At 46.5% G+C, this 23,999-nt stretch overlaps 1 protein-coding gene and 1 long non-coding RNA gene across 2 annotated transcripts in view; one reads left to right on the top strand and one right to left on the bottom strand.

Moving 5' to 3' along the window:
• VARS1 (valyl-tRNA synthetase 1) overlaps window positions 1-23,999 on the bottom strand; it is a 52,515-nt gene that overhangs the window by 9,747 nt on the left and 18,769 nt on the right. The window contains exons 10-26 of the mRNA XM_083356837.1: window positions 23,454-23,535; window positions 22,145-22,264; window positions 21,947-22,055; window positions 21,000-21,088; window positions 18,719-18,809; window positions 17,678-17,802; window positions 16,177-16,280; window positions 14,095-14,253; window positions 10,821-10,911; window positions 8,691-8,796; window positions 6,402-6,472; window positions 6,192-6,317; window positions 4,780-4,884; window positions 3,132-3,200; window positions 2,292-2,370; window positions 2,051-2,178; window positions 1,759-1,914 (exon numbers count right to left, since the gene is read on the bottom strand). Coding sequence (XP_083212963.1) covers window positions 1,759-1,914; window positions 2,051-2,178; window positions 2,292-2,370; window positions 3,132-3,200; window positions 4,780-4,884; window positions 6,192-6,317; window positions 6,402-6,472; window positions 8,691-8,796; window positions 10,821-10,911; window positions 14,095-14,253; window positions 16,177-16,280; window positions 17,678-17,802; window positions 18,719-18,809; window positions 21,000-21,088; window positions 21,947-22,055; window positions 22,145-22,264; window positions 23,454-23,535 — 1,810 coding nt within the window. The remainder of the gene's footprint in view (window positions 1-1,758; window positions 1,915-2,050; window positions 2,179-2,291; window positions 2,371-3,131; window positions 3,201-4,779; window positions 4,885-6,191; window positions 6,318-6,401; window positions 6,473-8,690; window positions 8,797-10,820; window positions 10,912-14,094; window positions 14,254-16,176; window positions 16,281-17,677; window positions 17,803-18,718; window positions 18,810-20,999; window positions 21,089-21,946; window positions 22,056-22,144; window positions 22,265-23,453; window positions 23,536-23,999) is intronic.
• LOC310636759 lies at window positions 4,837-16,521 on the top strand. The gene is made up of 4 exons (XR_014491785.1): window positions 4,837-4,878; window positions 6,202-6,340; window positions 7,943-8,013; window positions 16,239-16,521. It is a non-coding gene; the product is annotated as an uncharacterized lncRNA (long non-coding RNA).

Here is a 23,999-nt window from a genome sequence, read left to right on the forward strand (position 1 = left end):
TTGAATTTATTAGCCAACCAATTCTGCTGTGTATCTTTTACTATTCCAGTCAGAGATCAGTAACTTATAATCAGTGATGGGATTCAATTATGTGAACAACCGGTTCTCTGTGTGGATGTCACTTCCGGAAGTCCATTCCTTTGCACTTTACGTGTTTGAAACACTGGCTATTAACTTATTAGCAGACTTGTTTTTATTGTTTTTTTTAAAAAAGTCTTACATGAACGAAAGCCAAAGTGAACCAAGCTTTTTGCCGCTTTTTAAACTCACATTCACAAAATGCTTGTGTCCCCTATGATAACCAGACAGAGATTCAAATTCAAATCTGTCTCATGATGCATTTAAGTGTCTACTAGATTTTGCATTGCCTTAACACAAGGAACTCAAGAAAAGTGTTACCGACTCAGAACTACTCTGTGGAGTGGCTTCGAGTGAGTTTGTACAGGTAGTCATCGACAATTCGTTTAGTGACCATTCAAAGTTACAATGGCAAAGTGACTTATGACTGAGTTATGACCTTTGATCAAATTTATAGTTCATACTTACGACGGTTGCAGTGTCCCAGGGTCACGTGATCACCTTTTGTGACCTTCTGACAAGCGAAGTCAACAGGGAAGCCAGTCTCACTTAACAGCCATGTTACCAATTTAACAACTGCCGTGATTCGCTCATAACTGTGGCAAGAAAAGTCGCAGAATGGGGCCAAACTCACTTAACAACGGTCTTGCTTAACCAAAAAAAAATGGGTTCAATTGTGGTCATAAGTCAAGGACTACCTGTTCTATCAGTTGTTGCAACTTAAACCAATCAATGGAATGAATGAGCCTGTATACTGAAATTGGCTCAGTAGCAAAATCAAAATCAGCCTTCCACCAACCAGGGGTCTCCCGAATATATCGGGACAGTGACTGAGAGAATCCCAGCTAGTTAGGAATTCTGGGAGTGATAAAGAGCATAGAATAATTGCCCTGGACCTTGGAGGTCTTGTAAGTACACCCCTCTGCTCCAGACAGGAGGTCTTATACCGTCCCAATCAAATGGTCGTCCAGTCTATTTTTGATAACCTCCAGAGTTGGAACACCCACAACTCTAGGAGGCAAGCTATTCCACTGTTTTGTTTTCATTGTGGGAAATCCTCCTTACTTCTAGGCTGGATCTCTCTTTAAGAAGCCTCTGCCCATGACTTCTTATCCAGCCCTCAGGTGCAGCTGATCCCATCCAGTCACACTAGACTGGGGAAATTACTCAAGGCCAGTGATGACAAACTTATGACACATGTGTCAAAGGAGACACACCATGAGGTTTCGGGTAATACGCCGGTGTTTACCAATACCCAACTATTCTCGGGAGCATACCCCATTCTCACATGATTTTTGGGGGCCACAAAGCTGCATACGAATGGGGTATGCTCTTATGCAGCCCCTGGACTCTCCGAAAGCGAATCTGTTTTACTCATACTTCGTTTTTTTGCAATTATCTTGACCATTCTTTATATAGACATGATCGGACGGTATTTTTTAAAGAGGTGAATAAATATGTAAAGAATTGTTTCTCTTCTGTTTGGGAGGGACGGGACACACCAGCTGAGTCAAGTCAGGCCTTTCCTGAATTTTTTTTTTTAAGCACTAAAATGTTTGCCGTCACTGATCTAGGCGTTATTACACCTTGGGTGTAATAGTGCAATATTTGCAACTGGATGTTAATGGAAATATTACGCCTCCCACGATGAGAGTTTGCTGGCTCAGAGGTCTCACTCACAAGGTAGACGTCACACAGCTCATACAGCCAGAAATTGTACACTGCGGTGGTGATGCTAGAGAAGTCATAGGCCTGAAATCCCACATCGCACAACTCCACAGCATGGCTCAGGCGACTCAAGATCCAGAGGTCCACCAGGCTCTCGGGGCCACTGAGCTGCAACAAACAAATGGATTGGATTGTTTGTGGCAATGTAAGGATTCTAAGCTGATGACATGTTTAACTCCACCCCCCTAACACACACCTGCTCTTCTACAAAAATGGAAAGGAGAATCTAGAAGAACAGGCTTACCTCTGGACTGGGGGGTGGTTTGAACTCCTCCCCAAGACCACGGATGGCAAATCTGGTGGCATTCCAGAGTTTGTTGCAGAAATAGCGGTAGCCCAGAATCCGATTCACATCCAGGTTTATATCCCGGCCTGAAGAGAGAAAGGCAACAGATGGACATTATGAGAGAAGCCAACATAAAAGCAAAATTAGGAATTACGTCACAACGTTGAGTCAGGCTCTCAAGTGGAGGCCAGAAATGTACCTTGAGTTGTGTAAGCACAAAGAGCAAATCGAAGGGCATCAGTCCCGCATTCTGGGATCCCGTTGGGGTAATCTGATTTCTGCAAAGCAAGTATCAAGATACACACTTGATCTTGTAAGTTTTTTGCTCCAGTTTCAAAGCCTTTTCTCTAAAGATGTACACAGATAGTCATAGATTTTGACCACAACTGAGTCCCAATTGAGTCCCAATTTCCACTGCTAAGCCAGAGTTGTTAAGTTTTGCCCCATTTTATGACCTTTCTTGCCACAGTTGTTAAGTGAGTCACTGCAGCTGTTATATTAGTAACACAGCTGTAAAGTGAATCTGGCTTCCCCCATTGACTTTCTTTGTCAGAAGGTCGCAAAAGGTGATCACATGACTCCAGGACACTGTCATAAATATGAGCCAGTTGCCAAGCGTCCAAATTTTGATCATGTAACCACAGGGATGCTGCAATAGTTGTCAATGGGAAAAATGGTCCTAAGTCAGTTATTTCCGTGCCGCTGTAACTTCAAATGGTCACTAACGAACAGTTGCAAGTCAAGGACTACCTGAACAAACCCTTACATTCAAAATGTCAAACCCAAAACAGGAAATTCAGTGGGCTTCCAACCAACTTGTTGAGATACATATAACATACTTTGGATAAGTGTGACGTATGAGTGCTATTTAAACCTAAAGCTACTAAGGGAATATATTCATGGAGAAACTGAGGGAATACATTCATAGAGAAACACCCAACTATGCCACACCCAATACAGTCAAAGAACATCTCTATGCTGTCTATCAACATGAAAGAAAATTTTGAGACAACACATATATAGATATATATGTATATACCTGTCCCTTTTTGGCTCGCTCCAGCTCAACTGGGTCCAAATTGCTGTCTAATAACTGAGCATGTAGACCCTACAGAGATAGAGGGAAAAATGGTGGTCTTTCATAAGATGTAGCAACCAAACGGTAAAACCAAAGTTTGCTTAGTAAGGCTATACTCAGAGAAACCTCATTTGCAATCTTTCTCCAGATTTGGGAGGAGGTGGAGGAGGAAGGGAAAGGGGGAGGAGGAGGAGAAGAAGAAGAAGAGGAGGAGGAAGAGGAAGGAGAAGGAGGAGGAGGAGGAGAAGAGGAGGAGGAGAAGGAGAAGAAGAGGAGGAGAAGAAGGAGGGAGGAGGAGGAGAAGGAGAAGGAGAAGGAGGAGGAGGAGGAGGAGAAGGAGAAGAAGAAGAAGAGGAGGAGGAGGAGGAGGAGGAGGAGAAGGAGAAGGAGAAGAAGAGGAGGAGGAGGAGGAAGGAGGAGAAGGAGGAGGAGGAGAAGAAGAAGAGGAGGAGGAGAAGAAGGAGAAGAAGAAGAGGAGGAGGAAGAGGAGAAGGAGGAAGAAGGAGAAGGAGGAGGAGAAGAAGAAGAGGAGGAGGAGGAGGAGAAGGAAGAGGAGGAGGAGAAGGAGAAGAAGAGGAGGAGGGGGAGGAAGAGGAGAAGGAGGAGGAAGAAGGAGGAGGAGGAGGAGGAGAAGAGGAGGAGGAGGAGGAAGAGGAAGGAGGAAGAAGGAGGAGGAGGAGGAGGAGAAGGAAGAGGAGGAGGAGAAGAAGAAGAGGAGGAGGAGGAGGAGGAGGAGGAGGAGAACAAGAAGAGGAGGAGGAGGAGGAGAAGGAGAAGAAGGAGGAGGAGGAAGAGGAGAAGGAGGAGGAAGAAGGAGAAGGAGGAGGAGGAGAAGAAGAAGAAGAGGAGGAGGAGGAGGAGGAGGAGGAGGAGGAGAAGAAGAAGAAGAAGAAGAAGAAGAAGAAGAAGAAGAAGAAGAAGAAGAAGAAGAAGAAGAAGAAGAAGAAGAAGAAGAAGAAGAAGAAGAAGAAGAAGCTAATTGTTTCCCTAGTTAATGTCAGGATATCCCTCCCCACACTCCTTGCAGCCTTTGGAACTCAAACAAGGCAGCCTCAAGAAAAATACATCTGTGATATCCAACTGTGACAAAGCTAAAGGCAACCACATCCCACCCCAGCCCTTGCAGCAACTGAGACAGAAGCCACAATAACTGGGGTGAGAAGTAGAAACGCAGGCCTGGCTGTTAACCGCAGCTGACTACTGCTGCCTTCAGCCCAAGCCAAGCTTCCTCTTTGCAACCATTCATACGTTCCCAGCTGATCTGAAAAAGAATCAAGTTTCCGATTCTCAGGGGAAAGACAGGCCTGCTGGCTGCCAACCACAACAGAAATCAAGGGATCCATGGTACACCCTGAGCTTGGTTGTTTTTTTTGCAGACGTTGCATTACCAAACTAGGTAACGTCACCACTGCACTGATGACGTTACTCAGTTTGGTAATGAAACGTCTGCAAGAAAACAACCAAGCTCAAGGGTGTACCTGTAGCAAGGACCCATTATTTCAACTCTCAGCTACAAATATTCTCCTCTATCAATGCGACAGGAATCTAAACCATCTTGCAGCTTCCATCTTCTGGGCTACCAGCTGAGAGCCCACCAACAATGGGTCACCTGCAGAGTAATCCCGGTGATCACATCCAATGGATCTATGACATTTCCCAGTGATTTGCTCATCTTCCTGCCGTGGGCATCCCGAATGACAGCATGAAGGTAAACCTGAAAAGGAAGCACGGCAGATTGTTAAATGTTGAGGTAGACTGGAAACAGTCAATGCAATTTGGAAACCAATCTCAGAAGTTTGATCCTTGATTTTTCAAGCGCTAGTTCCAAGCATGCGAGTTAAGCATGAAATTTACAAACAACTGCCCACGTTTATGTGTTGCGTTACATGCATCAGGACAGTATAACACTCACAAAGTTCAACTCATGAATGTCGTGAGACTCATTCTGTGGTTTTCTGAGCTTTAGTTGACTGAAGGTTTTTATGTTGTCTCAAGGAGGACTAGCCCCTTGTTCTTTAGACCAGACATCCCATTCTATTTGGGGTGAAATTGGCTTTCTTGCAATTAAAGGTTCCCTGATTTGACCACAGGCAGAAGGGATGATGGAAAAGTGGAGAACTATTTAACACCGGTGAGGTTAGCAAAAATGTTTAAGAATACATCAGACAATTGTTGGAAATGTAGACAAAAAACAGGCACTTATTACCATCTTTGGTAGACATGCCCCAAAGCCAAAAAGATTGTTTTGGTTAAGAATACACCTATGGTTAGAGAAAATGACTAAAAAAACTTATAGATTTTAAGCCAGAACTATTTTTGTTAGGCATAATTGTAGGAAATTATGAGAAAGAGTGGACGTATCTAATTTTACATGTATTAACCGCAGCGAAAAATGTATGCACTCAACATTGGGAAAATGAAGATTTACCAACGGAGGAAGTTATTTTTTAAAAAATTAGATTGTGCAGAAATGGATAGATTTGACATTAAAAATGAAAGTGAAAGAAGATTCAGTATATTTTAGAATATGAGACACCTTTTATTAATGGCTAGGAAAACGAGGTAGTGAGAAAGGAATTTAACAAGCATTAGTAAGTTAAATGTTGGAACCCAGACAATATGTTGCTGATAAAATATCAAGCACTTGTGATTATAAAACGTGTGTGTGTGTGTGTGTGTGTGTGTGTGTGTGTATGTATGTATATGTATGAATATATAGAGAGATATGTATGTGTGTGTGCATGTATATGTATGTGTGTGTATGTATATGTGAGTATATATACAGTATATGTGTGTATGTATATGTGAGTATATATACAGTATATGTGTGTGTATATGTGTGTATATGTGTATGTGTATGTGTGTGTATATGTGTGTGCATGTATATGTACACACACACATACACACATACATACATACATACACGTGTGTCTGTGTCTGTGTGTAGGTATAGATAGATTAAAAAAAGAAAAGTGGAGAAGAACTCATACAACCCGGCAGGAATAGATGTTTGTTTCTCACCTCTCTGAAGGGTAACTTTCCTGTAAGCGTGAGGCCCAACATAACCATTCGGGCCACCCAAAAGAACAGAATATCATGTCCGGTCTCCAGAAGAGTTCCTGGGTAGAAGACCTGAAGATCTTCACTCTTGAAAGAACAAGACGGAAAAGGTGAGCAAGATTTGTAGAGCAAAGACATCCACGCATACGTCTTCATTTCACATTCACTTACTGAATTGGGCCACCCAAAGATGGAGAAAGGGAACAGGCCAGAGGAGAACCAGGTGTCCAGGACATCCTCATCTGGAAGAAGGACACAAGAAAGGCACACAGATTAGAGTCGTGTTTGGTTTTCCATGTGTAACCTCTAAGTAGCTTAGTTTTTTTTTCACAGCCTAGCTTCCCAACCTTGGGACCCTCCAAAGATGTTGGGTTGTGACATCCAGCTAGGCCGGCTGGGAATTCTGGGAGTCGCATCCCACCACATGTGGGCAGATCAGGGGGAACCTTTTGTTCTGCAGAGGTTCTAGATTTGAGATAACTATAACCTGCATGACTGAGAATCTCCATAGACGTTCTAGATCAGACATGTCAAACACAAGGCCCGGGGCCCGGATCCAGCCGGCGAAGTGGTTTTATGTGGCCCGCGAAGCCATCCTGGAAACAGTGAGGGAACGGCCCCCACTGCCTTGGCCCTGGCCCAGAGACCCTCCTTCTGCCAGAGACCCTCAGATCTCTCCTACTCCTGCCCAGGCCCCCATAGGCCCCCTTGATGCGAATGATGTAGAGCTGGCCATGCCCACCCAGTAGGCCATACGCACTCTAGCCATGCCCACCCAGTAGGCCGCGCCCACTCTGGCCACACCCACCTGGCCCCTTGAGGGCAACCGCAATGCTGATGCGGCCTTCAATGAAATTGAGTTTGACACCCCTGTTCTAGATTCAAGTTGAAAATAGGAATTTTGTGATACAGAGAGCGGAAAAAAGAAGAGGTGTTTAGTCAGCACTTCGGAGAGTGAAGCTTTGTCTGGAACAAGGTCCCTAGTTTAAGTTGCAGTGCCTCCAGTTGCAAGAGCTCAAACCAAGAAACTGTGGGCAGAGGTTTTTGACTGAGGCTCCGAAGAGACCTTTGAGGAGAATTTGGTGGGTTATGCATATTTTAAGAGGCTAACAAGTTAGCAAGTGAGAGCTAGCCCCTTTGATAAGACTAGAATCACACAGAAGCAGATGAGAGTTGGCCAACGAGAGGTGAAGGTTCCTGAATAAGTTCAAAACCCAGGAAGAATTTGACTAATCTTAGAAGGCAAGGGACACGGTGGCTCAGTGGGTTGGGACGCTGAGCTTGTCGATCAGAAGGTCGGCAGTTTGGCGGGTCGAATCCCGAGTGCCGCATAACAGAGTGAGCGCGTTACTCGTGCCAGCTTCTGCCAACCTAGCAGTTCGAAAGCACGTAAAAATGCAAGTAGAAAAATAGGGACCACTCCGGTGGGAAGATAACAGCGTTCCATGCGCCTTTGGCGTCTAGTCACACCGGCCACATGACCACGGAGACATCCTCGGACAAGCGCTGGCTCTTCGGCTTTGAAACGGAGATGAGCACCGGCCCCTAGAGTCGGAAACGACAAGCACGCATGTGCGGGGGGACCTTTACCTTTACCTTAGAAGGCAAGGAGTAAAGGGAAAGCTGGCGCCACAAAGTCAGAAGTTTTAACTAGGAGAATTTGATAACTCTGGAATCCTTGGTGCTCTCTGAGCTTTGTTTTTTTCTTGCAGACATTTCATTACCCATCATCACTGCTAGAAGAGAACAGGTTTCGCTCTCTCTTTATATAAGTGGCTTGCCTGTAAGTGCTGGCGTGAGTCCTGTTTTTTTCTTGGTAGTTCCTTGATTAGATTGTTGCTTGACTGTTTGTTTGAGTGGGTACTTCCTGATTGGGGTATTATTTACTGCATAAAATTAGTCTTGTTATTAAACCAAAGGTTACCTTCTTTTTCGAACAAGCTGGCCTGGTCTGACGGGATAGGGTTGGGTTTTTATAAACAGTTTTAATTTTAATATGTATTAATTATGGGCATAATGGTTTAATTACTTTTTAATTTTTGTATTCTGTTTTTTACTATGTATTGCCCTGTTCACCGCCCTGAGTCCTTCGGGAGAAGGGCGGTATACAAATTAAATTATTAAATTAAATTAAATTAAATTATCTGGATGCTGATTGCTGGTGAAAAGGTGTTTTAGTCTTTTAGTTCACTTTTCACTTAATGACCATTTTGCTTAACAAACCTGGTCGCTAAACAAGAACTATCTATTTGCATCCTTACGGTGCAATGTTCCTAGGTAGAAAGATAGCATCAGGGCCTTAGATGAATTAGCAACGGAATGAAAACTGCCCGTCCTCTTACAAGGGCGCATGTAGTAGGGGGTGACCCTTCGGTTCGAGGTTGCAATGCAGGACATGTGATGGCGGACACCCCTTCCTAAGTCCCTTGCCTGCACTTTTCCCATTTCCGATCTCCCTACCTTGCTGGAGGGAGATTTTATCTGGGCTGATGTTGAAGGCTTTGGCGGCCTTTTCTTTGGCTTCTTCTTTGCTCCGACCGCTCACCCAGTATTTGCCGTCCACATCCTGCAGAATTTGGGAAGGTAAATCACTGGTCGACAAAAGTTTTGTTCAATGTTAAAAAAACATATCAAAATTACCCAGGATTTTTCTAAGCTCCGCAGTCTCTAAAATAATAATAATATTAATAATAATATTATTATTAATAATAATAATAATAATAATCCTTTATTGTCAAAGTACAACTTGTGTACATTGAGATTAGCTGAGCCTCCGCCCCGTGCTCTCTCCCCCCAACACACAGTGACAACAGGGCTTTTCAACCTTTTCACCCATTGTACCACTTTTAGGATATGGTAGCAACATCCGAGTACCACCAGTCGCCTAGCAAGGTGTCAAAAACTTGATGACCAAAAAAAAAAAAAAGGGAAAAAAGTGATGAAGTACAGGTAGTCCTCGACTTACAACAGTTCGCTTAGTGACTGTTCGAAGTTACAATGGCACTGACAAAAGTGCCCCACAAGCCACAGCTGAGCAGGACACCTGCCTGCCTGCCCCGTGGCACTCTTCCTCCTGTCCGAGGTTTTCATTGTGAGCATTTCTGTTCAGGATTGGCAGCGGGGGTGGGGAGCGTTTGGTTTTTATTCCCCCCCCCCCTCTGCTGGGTGGTTGCAGCAGGTTTGGTCACTTCACATGACCCTGGGACACTGTGACCGTCATAAATATGAATCAGTTGCCAAGCATCTGAATGTAAATCACAAGACCCTGGAGATGCTGCAACATTCCAGCTGATCGGTGCTTCTTCTGGGCTCAGCAGAAGCGCCAGGATCAGTGCTGAGCTCCAGTTGGAGCCTGGTGCTGATCCTGGCGCTTCCACTGAGCCCTGACAGCCCTGCAGCTCCACCCGTCTCTCGCTCAGGCTTGTGCAGTTCTGCCACCTGTTCAGCTCATTCCCCTCCCCCGCTACCACTTTCCTAGGATGGTTGCGTACCACCTGCCAGGTGCCAACGTACCACAGGTGGTACCCGTACCCCTGGTTGAAAAGCCCTGCTCTAAAAGATTAATATCCATCACATTGCATTGTCCTTGGTCACCCCGAATATTCTTCTTCAAGGAGAGCCAGTTTGGCCTAGTGGTTATGGCCCCAGGCTACAAACTGGGAGACCATGAGTTCTAGCCCCATGTAGGCATGAAAGGTGGCTGGATGACTTTGGGCCAGTCTCTCGGTCTCTGTCCGTCCGTCCATCTGTCTGTCTCTCTCTCTCTCTGTCTCTCTCTCAGCTCAATCCGCCTCACAGGGCTGTTGTTGCGGGGAATAGGAGGAAGAAGGAATATTAGATGTTCGCCTCCTTGAGTTATTTGTAAAAAATCATAAAGGTGGGATACAAGCAAATAAAAAGGTTTATATATACTTGGCTTAACTGTATGCAAAATCAGAAATTAATTTTACAAACGCTGACTACTTTATGTTAATTCTTAACGCCTCCTCTAGAAGTCTAAGTGAAAAGGAAGAATGAAGAAAAAAATCGTAGCACCATTTCACGCACTGTTTCCCTCTCTGAGTTCAGAGAACCCACGGATGTCTGCGCAGTCACAGTCCTCGACTTACGACTGCAACTGAGCCCAAAATTTCTGTTGCTAAGTGAGACCGGATGTTAAGTGAATTTTGCCTCATTTTGCATCCTTTCTTGCCACAGTTGTTAAGTGAATCACTGCAGAGGTTAAGTTAGTAACACGGTTGCTAAGTGAATCCAGCTTCCCCCATTGACTTTGCTTGTCAGGAGGTCACAAAAGGGGATCCCATGATCCCAGGATGCTACACCTGTCATAACTACGAGTCAGTTGCCAAGCATCTGAATTTTGATCACGTGAGCATGGGGATGCCTCAATGGTCGTTAAGAGTGAAAAACGGTGATAAGTCACTTTATTCGGTGACGTTGTAACTTTGAATGGTCACTAAATGAACTGCTGTAAGTTGAGGACTACCTGTATTTACACTCCAGTATCCCAAATATTTATTATGTTTCTCTTTCCCGGCAATCAGGGCTTTTCTACCTGTTAGTACCTGTTAGTGACCCAGGAAATCTTACCTCTCCTGCCGGCACCGAAGGGTCATCAATAGTCACAAAATATGCTGGAATACGGTGGCCCCACCAGAGCTGCCGAGAAATACACCAATCCCTACAAAAAAGGAAAGAATTAGCAAAGCTCCAGTCCAAAATTACTCAACGTTTTAACAATTTATCAAACGCAGATTAAAAGTGAAAAGGCAAAAAAAAAAACACACCAACATCCAGTAGCATACAAAATAAACAATTCCTTTCAGAGAAGAGAAGCTAGGCAGGATGAAAAGGTGAAGAAGCTGGAAAGACTGTAAAAGGTAAAGGTAAAGGTTCCCCCGCACATGCGTGCTAGTCGTTTCCGACTCTAGGGACCGGTGCTCATCTCCGTTTCAAAGCCGAAGAGAGCCAGCGCTTGTCCGAGGACGTCTCCGTGGTCATGTGGCCGGCATGACTAGACGCCAAAGGCGCACGGAACGCTGTTACCTTCCCACCGGAGTGGTCCCTATTTTTCTACTTGCATTTTTTACGTGCTTTCGAACTGCTAGGTTAGCAGAAGCTGGGACGCGTAACAGGCGCTCACTCTGCTACATGGCACTAGGGATTCGACCCGCCAAACTGCCGACCATCTGATCAACAAGCTCAGCGTCCTAACCCACAGAGCTACCACATCCCTTTCGGAAAGACTGTAGCAACAACCAAATCACTACTATTCGATTTCCAATTACATTTAATATTACAGGTAGTCCTTGACTTACAACTGTTCATTTAGTGACTGTTCGAAGTTACAATGGCACTGAAAAAAGTGACTTACGACTGGTTTTTTTTTACACTTGTAACCACTGCAGCATCCCCAGGTCACATTATCAAAATTTGGATGCTTGCAATTGGTTCATACCTACGACAGTTGCTGTGTCTCATGCGATCATCTTTTGCGACCTTCCGACAAGCAAAGTCAACCAGAAAGATAGATTCACTTAACAACTGTCTTATTGATGGGGATATGTTGGGGTTTTAATGGGGATTTTTATATTGTTATCGACTGTTTTAGCTGGGCTACTATTTAATTCTTTTTAATTTTTGTATCCTGTATTTTTTATGTATGCCCTGTTCACCACCCTGAGTCCTTTGGGAGAAGGGCGGTATACAAATACAATAAAACTAAACTAAACTAAACTATTAACTTAACAACTGCAGGATCCACTTCACAACTGTGGCAAGAAAGTTCATAAAATGGGGCAAAAGTCACTTAACCACTGTCTCGCTTAGCAACGGAAATTTTGGGCTCCTGCGTATAATTTGTACAAATTAGAAAATGAGTCACAATCCACAGCATTAACATGACATGCTAAAGCAGGGGTGTCAAACTCAATTTCATTGAGGGCCGCATCAGCTCTGCAGTTGCCCTCAGGGGGCCGGGTGGGTGTGGCCTGGGTGGGCGTGGCTAGAGTGCATATGGCCTACTGGGTGGGCGTGGCCAGCTCTACATCATTCGCATCAAGGGTGCCTATGGAGGCCTGGGCAGGAGTGGGACAGATCTGGGGGTCTCTGGCAGAAGGAGGGTCTCTGGGCCAGGGCCAAGGCAGTGGGGCCCGTTCCCTCACTGTTTCCAGGATGGCTTCGTGGGCCACATGAAACCACTTCGCGGGCCGGATCCGGCCCCCGGGCCTTGTGTTTGACATGTCTGTGCTAAAGTATAAACCGGTGCTTCTCAACCTCAGCAAATTTTAAGATGTGTGGACTTCATCTCCCAGAATTCCCCACCAGAGGGCAGGACGAGAAACAATGGTTGGAAACTGACCAAAGAGAAAAGTAACCTGGAATTAAGGAGAAACCTCCTGACAATGAAGACAGTTACACCAGTGGAACAGTTTTGCCTTCAGAAATCGTGGGCGCTCCATCACCGGAGGTTTTTAAGAAGAGACTGGACAGCCACCTGTCTGAGATGGGATAGGTTCTCCTGCTCAAACAAGGGGCTGGACTAGAAGACCTCCAAGGTCCCTTCCACCTCTATTCTATTTCTTTCTATTCCATTCTATTCTATTTTATTCTCCTGCTTTGAGCAGGAAGTTGCACTTGATGGCTTAAATAGCCCCGTCAAACAGAATGATCCTATTGCGTGTAGTTTGGGGGGGGGGGGAAAGGAAAAAAATACAGCAAAATACTGAAGAAGATACAGCTGACATCTGCCCGAAATTAGAAGGCCACACTGTCCTACTCCCATTTCCTATTTGCAGTGATTTCACCATCCCCTCCCCCCTTCTCTCTTCTCTTTTCATTTCTTCTTTAATCTTTCTTCTCTCCAATGCTTTACATCCCCGTTCCCAGGGCATCTCGGGAAGTGTCAAATGACAAAAGTGGCGTTGTGCGGTGCAAGGCAAGGTAGCCTGTCCTGAACGCGCACCACAGCAGTAGCATTTAGACTTATATAATGCCCCATGGCACTTTACCGGGAGGTGTACAACTTAGAAGCATTATGTGCACATTGCCCCCAATATGGGCACTCGTGGTTACAACCTGGGTCCTCATTTTATCGCTTACTGAGCCCCATCAGGATCGAAGTCCAGATTGTCGGCGGAGTTTTTGCCTACAGTGCTGCATTCTAACCCCTGCACCACCAAGGACATTGTGATGATGTATACAAGAGGTGGAGTTTACACTGCAAAAGCATCCAAACCTGCAGATGTCTTTGTCTCTCCAATTTGCTACAATTAGTCACACATTCACATACAGCAGACATGTCAAACACAAGGCCCGGGGGCCGGATCCGGCCCGTGAAGTGGTTTCATGTGGCCCGCGAAGCCATCCTGGAAACAGTGAGGGAACGGCCCCCACTGCCTCGGCCCTGGCCCAGAGACCCTCCTTCTGCCAGAGACCCTCAGATCTGTCCCACTCCTGCCCATGCCCCCATAGGCACCCTTGATGCGAACGATGTAGAGCTGGCCACGCCCACCCAGTAGGCCATATGCACTCTAGCCACGCCCACCCAGTAGGCCATGCCCACCCTGGCCATACCCACCCGGCCCCCTGAGGGCAACCGCAATGCTGATGCGGCCCTCAATGAAATTGAGTTTGACACCCCTGTACAGTATATTGCTAAAAACCACTTTTTAAAAAGAATATATAAAAAAAATCACTGCTTTCTTCAAGAATTGCTTTGTTCACTCACAATATTAAGACACAGCAGGTGGGTTTCACACAGCTCACTGAGGCAAAAAAAACCCCAAACCAATCACAAAATGGCTTAAGGGTGTGTGTGTGAACTGGTAGTGTCACAGTGGTAGGGGTTCCGTACGTGCCTCACCTGATATTGTCCATCCAAGCGAACCACGTTTTGAGGTGAAAGTCTGGCACAATGCGCAGGTCACCCCGGCGCACGGCCTCGGCTGCAGCCCGGGCCATCGTGTCGCAGCGCACGTACCACTGGGGCTTCAGCAGGGGTTCCACTACGTCTTTGGAGCGACTTTAAGAGGGTCAGGAGAGAAAGCCGAAAAGAAAGTTAGCTGAGACCCTGGGAAAACAACAGGGTTAGAACAAGCAGTCCTCACTTAGCGACTGCCTTGTTAGTGACCGTTCGCCATTACAGTGGTGATGAAAAAGTAACTTTTCCGACCCAATCCTTTGCCATCGTTGAGGTCGTAAGCACAGTGGCAGTTCCATTTAGTGACTGCTTCGCTTCACTGAGTTGCCAGTCGCAATTATGGTCACTAAGTGAGGACTAGTTGTACCCCTTTACAGAATGGTGAAGACTTTTCCATGGTGATTCCTCTCTGGCTCAGTGGGACCCTTCCTCACATGGAAACCCCTTTTACCCATCCAATCTGCATTAGGAAAGCAAGATTTTTCACTACATACATACATACATACATACATACATACATACATTTATTACTTCCTTCCTGCCTTACAAAAATTATTCTTTTCTTTCTTTCTTTCTTTTTCTCTTTCTTTCTTTCTCTCTCTCACTTTCTTTCTTCCCTTCCTTCCTTCCTTCCTTCCTTCTGAAGTTTAATTTAATTTAATTTAATTTAATAACATTTATATACTGCCCTTCTCCCTGAGGACTCAGGGCGGTTCACAGGGCAGAATAAAATAGCAAATACAAACATTAAAAAGAGATTAAACAATTGCCCTAGTTAAAAACAATAGAAGTACAATTCTAAAAACCCCAAGATAAAATTAAAAGACCAAAGATAAAACAACCCCACCGATCCCCATCAGGCTAGGCCAGCTTGTACAAACAAAAATGTCTTGAGATCGCGACGAAAGGAGCGAAGATCGGGCGCCATCCGGAGCTCTACCGGTAGCTGATTCCACAGCTCCGGAGCGCCCACAGAGAAGGATCTCCCCCTGGGGGCCACCAATCGACATTCTCTGATCGGTGGCACCCTGAGGAGGCCCTCTCTGTGGGAACGCACAGGGCACAGGGAGCTTGATGCCGGCAGCAGATGTTCCCTGAGGTACTCCGGCCCCATGCCATGGAGGGCTTTAAACACCGTTACCAACCCTACTCAACTCAACTCAAGAATTTTGCCCCCAGAATTAAACTAGCAACCAGGATCTTATTTATATACAAGTTGGGGTCCGGTGAGGGTCTGAAATCTTCAACTATTTCTACAGCCCAGAGGATACAAGGCTTCACACGAAAGATTCCTAAAGTGGTGATCAAAAAAAGGCATCACTTTTCACATGAAGGCTGACACACACACACCCTCCCAAGCTGAGAACAGGAGAAGAAGTGATCGAAAAAAGGCATCATTTTCACATGAAGGCTCTCTCTCTCTCTCTCTCTCTCACACACACACACACACACCCAAGCTGAGAACAGGAGAAGCAGTGATCGAAAAAAGGCATCACTTTTATTTTATTTATTTTTATTTCAATTCCATTTATATCCCGCCCTTCTCCAAAGACTCAGGGCGGCTTACAAGCTTAGCAGTAGCCTTCATTCTATGTATATGCCTGCTTGTTAGGGCTTTCACACACCCACCCCAAGCGGCATTATTACAAAGTCAGCTTAATTAATTTTCACATGAAGGCTCACACACACACACACACACACACACACACACACACCTTGTTTTCAGCCATGCTGCTGGGAATCCTTGGGAATCGTGGTTTGAACAGCAACAGCAATTACACAGAGACTTTTCTACCACTTCATAGTGCTTTACAGCACTCTCTGGGTGGCTTACAACCGGGCAACAACCTGGCTTCTCATTTTACCGGCTTCAGAAGGACGGAAGGCCGAGTCTGCCTTGAGCCAGTCGGGATTGAAGGCCAGGCTGTGGGCAGAGTTTGCCTGCCGTACTCACTTTTAACCAATGTGCCACCACGGTTCTACACCTTTGAGGAAGGCTGCTTTTACTTTGCAGCTACTACCCACCTGCACACTGGGACCACCATGGGGTTGTCCTTCACCTCCTTGAAAAGCTTCTTTTCCTTCAGGGCTTCCAGCACTGCTTGACGGGCTTCAAAACGCTTCATGCCCTGGAAGGAGGAGAAGAAGGAGAAGGAGAAGACGAAAGTGAAGCAGTTGGAAAGCCGGAAAGCACAGAAAGGTCCCTTGAAACAAACAAGCTAACAGTGAACTGCAGCTGAATCAAGAAACCATCACGAACACTCCTACCAGCGCTGACAGAAGAAGCCACCAGTATATAAAACTCTAGACAGCCCACTAAAAAGCAGAGACATCACCCTGTCAACAAAAGTGCGTATAGTCAAGGCTATGGTCTTCCCAGTTGCAATGTATGGCATTGGACCATAAGAAAGGCTGAGCGCCAAAGAATTGAGGCCTTTGAACTCTGGTGCTGGAGAAGACTCCTGCGAGTCCCTTGGACTGCAAGGCAATCAAACTGGTCAGTCCTAGAGGAGATCAACCCTGACTGCTCTTTAGAAGGCCAGATCCTGAAGCTGAAACTCAAATACTTTGGTCACCTAATGAGAAGGAAGGACTCACTGGAGAAGAGCCTAATGCTGGGAAAGATCGAGGGCAATAGAAGAAGGGGACGACAGAGAATGAGGTGGCTGGATGGAGTCACCGAAGCAGTAGGCGTGATATTAAATGGACTCCAGAAGATGGTAGAGGACAGGAAGCCCTGGAGGAACGTTGTCCATGGGGTCGCGAAGGGTCGGACATGACTTTGCAACTAACAACAACAACAACACAAGCAAGCCCTACTCCCTAATACAGTGGTGTCAAACTCAATTTCATTGAGGGCCGCATCAGCATTGCAGTTGCCCTCAGGGGGCCGGGTGGGTGTGGCCTGGGTGGGCGTGGCCTACTGGGTGGGCGTGGCTAGAGTGCGTATGGCCTACTGGGTGGGCGTGGCCAGCTCTACATCGTTTGCATCAAGGGTGCCTATGGGGGCCTGGGCAGGAGTGGGAGAGATCTGAGGGTCTCTGGCAGAAGGAGGGACTCTGGGCCAGGGCCAAGGCAGTGGGGGCCGTTCCCTCACTGTTTCCAGGATAGCTTCGCGGGCCACATGAAACCACTTCGCGGGCCGGATCTGGCCCCCGGGCCTTTTGTTTGACATGTCTGCCCTAATAGAACTGATGACATTACACAGTTGGGTAAAGGAATCTCTGCAAGAAAACAACTAAACTCAGACAGGCGCCATAGGTCCCGCAGGCCCCTATGCCCAATTCATCAGTACCAATTAAAAGACAGCTCTTATATATTGGACCAGGGGTATCCAACCTTAGCAACCTTAAGACTTGTGGATGCCAACTCCCAGAATTCTTAAAAGTGGACAAGGTTGGACACGCCTGTACGAGACCTTCTATTCCAATTAATGCCAAAACTGTCCCAGCTGATAAAAGACAGGAGGAGGACCAAAGGGATCCCTTGAGTTCCACCCACGCTCCCGAACGCATCCCAACAATACCAAGAAGGGTGGAGGAACGTTGATGAGATAGCCGTTCTCATTCATAATATTGAGGAACTCGAGTCCGTGACGCAGGCCAACCTCATAGTCGTTCTGATCATGAGCTGGTGTGATCTTTACGGCACCTAAAAATAAGGGGAGAAGATCATTTCAATTCATGCTGTGCCCTGATGTTTCCTTCTACAATCTGGTTTATGGTCTTGGGAGTTACTCCCCACCTACACTGTCGATTCAAAGAACACCTGAAGACCCAAAGCTGTCTTGGCCCTTTTATGACTTGTGGACTTCAACTCCCAGAATTCCTCAGCCAGGCACGCTGGCTGAGGAATTCTGGGAGTTGAAGTCCACAAGTCATAAAAGGTCCACATTTGAAGACCCCTGTTATAGGAGATGACCAGGCTGAACCCAAGGGACGAGTCAAGCGCATCATCCGTTTGGATTCCCCTTGCACCCCCAAGAGATCTAAATCCAGTCCTCCTTGAATTCCGTTGACTCTTACCTCCCGCTAATTGGCCTTGGCAGATAGTAGTTCAGATTCTTGTAGGCATGCAGTATTCATTTGAACAGCCGTAAGCCCTGATTTTATTGCTCCTGACAACAGCTTTGTTGGATGTCGTTCTCTTTTCTAGCAGATAGCTTTTCTAGGTACTTTAGGCTTCCTCAACCTGATCCACCCTTCAGATGTGCTGGAATTCAACCCCCAAAATTGTCCAACGCATCCATGAAGTCAGATTGGGGAATGCTAAGTTATGATTGCCTGTTTTGGTTCCTTCTGACTTATTAATCCTAACTAACATACATTCAGGGTTTCTCATTTTATTCCACTTCCATAATTTAGGTCACCTGTTATCTTCCACCCTCTTCATAGACTCTCCACTCTAGCTCTTCACCAACAATTCCGTCCTTTCATGTAGGACTTGCTGCATTTACCTAGCCCAGGGGTAGGCAACCTTGGCTCATGAATTCTGGGAGTTAAAGTCCACGAGTCATAAAAGAGCCAAGGTTGCCTACCCCTGACCTAGCTCGTAGCCCAGAACATACCAGTTCCAAATTCCATATCTACAAAATCATCGCAGACAATAGGCAGGAGGCGTCCTGTGAAAGGATGCTGGACTTTCCGGCCATGCAGATGCTAGAAGAGAAAGCAGATCAAAGGAAGAGACTTAATGAAGAATCCAAAGTCACCCAGATAAGCAACCGTCTAATAGTTCCAAGGGACACGGTGGCTCAGTGGGTTAGGACGCTGAGCTTGTCGATCAGAAGGACGGCAGTTTGGCGGGTTGAATCCCGAGTGCCGCGTAACAGAGTGAGCGCCTGTTACTCGTCCCAGCTTCTGCCAACCTAGCAGTTCGAAAGCATGTAAAAATGCAAGTAGAAAAATAGGGACCACTACGGTGGGAAGGTAACAGTGTTCCGTGCGCCTTTGGCTCTAGTCATGCTGGCCACATGACCATGGAGACATCCTCGGACAAGCGCTGGCTCTTCGGCTTTGAAATGGAGATGAGCACTGGCTCCTAGAGTCGGAAATGACTAGCACGCATGTGTGGGGGAACCTTTACCTTTACCTTAATAGTTCCAAGGGTGCTTTTTCAAAAGGCAACTGGCTTTCCTTTTTTTTTTCCCTTGAAGATGTTTCACTTCTCATCCAAGAAGCTTTTTCGGTTCAGAACTGAAGGAGCTTCTTGGATAAGAAGTGAAACGTCCTCAAAGACAAACAAAGGAAGTCCAGTTGCCTTTTGAAAAAGCACCTCTAGGGTAACCATGACTTGGATGACTGAGAACCTCCATAGACAACAGTCTGATAAGGTTATTAACTGCAGCTTCCGGATTATTGCATCCTATATCCCTGGCTCAATCCTTGAAAGATCTTCCCTTTGCTGATGCTCCCACTTGTTGTTGCAACACCAAATCTCCACTCAAGAGCTTTTAGTCTCAAGCTGTCCTGCATCTGAATTCTACTCTTGCATGATGACACTTCTCCCTTATTCAAGATGGTCCTCCGTTCCCTTGGATAGAAAAGCTGTATCTGATTCTGGCATTGTTCTGCTACAGTAGTACAGGTAACCCTTGACTTACAACCTAGTGACCTGACCATTCAATATTAGGATGTACCACCACCACCACCAAAAAGCTGCTTATGACTGTCCTTCAAATGTCAATGGCAGGGGTAGGCAACCTTGGCTCTTTTCTGACTCGTGGACTTCAACTCCCAAAATTCCTGTGCCAGCCATGCTGAGGGGAAAGGGAGAGGTTTCCAAGCTGAGCCATGGTGGCTCAGGAATTCTGGGAGTTGAAGTCCACGAGTCAGAAAAGAGCCAAGGTTGCCTACCCCTGGTTTATGGAGATTCTCAATCATCCAGATCAGGGGTGTCAAACTCAATTTCATTGAGGGCCGCATCAGCACTGTGGTTGCCCTCAGGGGGCCAGGTGGGCGTGGCCAGGGTGGGTGTGGCCTGCTGGGTGGGCGTGGCTAGAGTGTGTATGGCCTACTGGGTGGGCATGGCCAGCTCTACATCGTTCGTATCAAGGGTGCCTATGGGGGCCTGGGCAGGAGTGGGACAGATCTGAGGGTCTCTGGCAGAAGGAGGGTCTCTGGGCCAGGGCCAAGGCAGTGGGGGCCATTCCCTCACTGTTTCCAGGATGGCTTCGTGGGCCACATGAAACCACTTCGTGGGCCGAATCCGGCCCCCGGGCCTTGTGTTTGACATGTCTGATCCAGATCATGGTTGTCCCAAAGGTGGTTTTGAAAAGCCAACTGGACTTTTTTTGCCCTTGAAAACATTTTACTTCTCATCCAAGAAGCTTCTTCAGTTCCTCATATGTTTTCAAGGAAAAAAAGAGAAAGTCCAGCTGCCTTTTGAAAAGCACCTTTGGGACTGTCCTTCAAAGCATTTGAGAAGTCACCGGACCCAACCAAAGCTATGGATAGTCCTCAACTTACGACCACAATTGAGCCCAACGTTTATGCTGCTAAGTGAGAAATTAGTTGAGTCTCGCCCCATTTTATGACTTTTCTTGCCATGGTTCTTAAGTGAATCACTGGCCATTAAATTAGTAATACGGTTGTTAAGTGAATCAGGCTTCCCCACTGACTTCGCTTGTCAGAAAGTTGCAAAACCCCGGGACTGTGTAACTGTCATAAACCTGGGTCAGTTGTCAAGCATCTGAATGTCAATCATGTGACCAGAGAGATGCTGCAACGGTCGTAAGTGTGAAAAATGGTTGTAAGTCACTTTTTTTCAGTGCCGCTGTAACTTCAAACAGTCACTAAATGAACTTTTGCAAGTCGAGGACTACCTGTACAGTGTTACACCTTCCATACCTGGTATCGGGGGTCCTTGGGATGGACTGCAACTGCTGTGTCTCCCAGCATCGTCTCAACACGGGTGGTAGCCACCACCACTTCCTCATCTATCAGAGAAAATGGACAAGGTTTGATGGATGACCAGCGAGCGACAACCAAGTCAGGCTCCAGATCCTAAACCTGTGGTAGCGAACCTATGGCATGCGTGCAGAACCTATGGCATGCGTGCAGAAACCTCTCTGTGGGCACGCAACCGTCACCCCAGTCCTAGGCCTTCAGATGGGTTTTATAAAACCTTTTCGCTTTAGGCCTCCACCACCATGTGCAAAAAAAAAAAAAGGTTCAACCAATTTCAACTTCTTGCAGGAAAAAAAAGATCTTGCAAAATTGGAATTGATTGATTGAACTTTTTAGTACCACCTAGTCTGCCATTAAGGGACGCGGTAGCTCAGTGGGTTAGGATGCTGAGCTTGTCGATCAGAAGGTCTGCAGTTTGGCGGGTCGAATCCCGAGTGCCGCGTAACAGAGTGAGCGCCTGTTACTCGTCCCAGCTTCTGTCAACCTAGCAGTTCGAAAGCACGTAAAAATGCAAGTAGAAAAATAGGGACCACGACGGTGGGAAAGTAACAGCGTTCCGTGCGCCTTTGGCGTCTAGTCATGCCGGCCACATGACCACGGAGACGTCCTCGGACAAGCGCTGGCTCTTCGGCTTTGAAACGGAGATGAGCACCGGCCCCTAGAGTCGAAAACGACTAGCATGCATGTGTGGGGTAACCTTTACCTAGTCTGCCATTACTACCACAGCCATGCCCACCCAATGGGCCACACCCAATGGGCCACGCCCACCAGGCACCCGATGATATATAAGTGGGTTTTGGGTTGCAGTTTGGGCGCTCAGTCTCTAAAAGGTTCGCCATCACTGTCCTAAACTGTTCCAACCATCTGGTGAGAACTTCATACTAAACCTGAGTCCTCCATCTTGTAAGCGAAGGAGACCAGCACCCCAAACTCAACCTTCTCTTTGTAGCCCGGGACAGGCAAGAGAGTCCGGCCTGTTAATTCCTTCTTATCCACCTGGGAGGAAGGAGACAGGAAGCTGCATCGGATCAGGGTCCCTTATCCAAACGCTAGTAACAGGAAACAGGTCACTCTACCCTAATCACCTCTATGTCAGAAATGGCCGAGTTGAGAGTGCAGGACCAGTTGACCAGACGCTTGCTTCGATAGATGATCCCTTTCTCGTGCAATTGGATAAAGGCTTCTTGGACAGCATTGGAGAGTTTCTGTTGGCGATACAAGAACACATAAAAATGCCATTCTCTCCCTGTGGTCCACGTGGCAAAAAAAAGGGTTGCTTTTGCATTGTGTTGAAAAATGGCTACCATACCTGGGCTTCCCTTCTGCCCCAGGATGGCATTTATTCTTTTCCGTTCTCTGAATTGTGGGGTGGCAATGCACCATTCATGGGCCTTAGAGAACAGAGGTCCCCAACCCCTGGTCCGTGGACCAGCACCGGGCTGCGGCATGCCAGAAACCAGGCCGCGCAAACAAGCGAAGCCCCATCCACGGGACGCAGACAGCACATGAAACCACGCCCACCCCCTCCGGTCCATGGAAAAACCTCTCTCCACGAAACCGGTCCCTGGTGCCCAAAAGGTTTTTTGGGGGGCGGGTGGCGCTGGTATAGAAGTTCCAGTGACTTCCAAAGCACAAACATGGCATTGTTGAAAATTGATAGCAAAGGCCAATTTCCAATTTTTATTTCTTTGGTGTGTTATGTGAGAGTGGGAATGGCCAAGCAACTCCTCCGTGTGACAAAACGCTCCTAATGTTCCCCTTATAACAACTCCCAAATTCAGCAACAAGCAGATGGAAACTTTTTAGCAGATCTTCCTTCTCCTCCATCCTTAATCCTTTCTTGGCCCAGGGGAGGGAAAAAAAATCTATCCAAGACAAACTGTATGGCCGTAATTGGGATCAGAATTTCTGCTGCTAAGTGAGGAAATTATTAAATGAATCTCAGCCAATGTTATGACCTTTTTTTGGGGCGGGGGGACACACATATTAAGTGACTCACTGCAATTGTTAAGTGAATCATTAAGAAAATACGGTTTCCCCTTCCATTTTCCTTTTTTGGAAGTCTGCTGGGATTCCAGGACCTTTGCAAACATTGTAAATATACACTGACCAAATTTTGATCACATGACTGTGGGAATGATGCAATGGTCATTAAGAGCAAGGACCACTCATAAGTTACGTTTCCCCCCCCCCCAATGCTGTTGCTAACATTGAGATGCTGTTACACTGAGGGCTATCTGTAATTAATCTAAATTGTAATCTTAAATCTGTCATCTCCTATTCAGGGACCACTGAGACTTTACTCAAGTAAGAACATAGGATGGAAGCAACAATGCTAGCAGGAGTTCTAAAGAGTTACCCACACATCCCTTTTCCCTTTGATCAAAATCTTACAGGGTCCATAGTGAAACAAGCTCTGTCCCAGTCCATGGAGGAACCCAGTTTCTTCAGCTGATGGTAGATCCGATCCCCTTTTCTGGAAAGGAGGAAGAAAGAAGTCTACGGACTGAGAAGAGCCACCGAAAAGGCACAAGATTGATATTACAACTTCCTGAATAAGTAATTGCAGGCCAGAATGCACGATACAAAATGGGAGGGGGAAGGAGGGACACCCAAGAAGCTTTTCTTCTCCAGTTGCCTCTCTTTTTGATGGTAGCCATGGGTGGCACCTAGTGGACAACCCCATGCAGATCCTTGTTACTTCTGTGAGTGTCTTTTTCATGTAACGTACATGTTCTGTACCAGCCTGCTACCGGCCCTGCAGAAAAGGCAGGGACAACCCCTTTTACAAGAAGGCAAGAGGCTGGAACTAAGCCTGCCAAATTTATGGATACAAAAGCAAACAGAACAAGACACGAACCATGAAACAGGAGCTTTTCAAGCGGTTGCCTTCAGCAAACCAGCCCTCCCACACATTCCCCTTTTATACAGTTCAGGGCG

Source organism: Vipera ursinii (genome assembly GCF_947247035.1).
Source record: "Vipera ursinii genome assembly, chromosome: 2".
NCBI lineage: Eukaryota > Metazoa > Chordata > Lepidosauria > Squamata > Viperidae > Vipera > Vipera ursinii.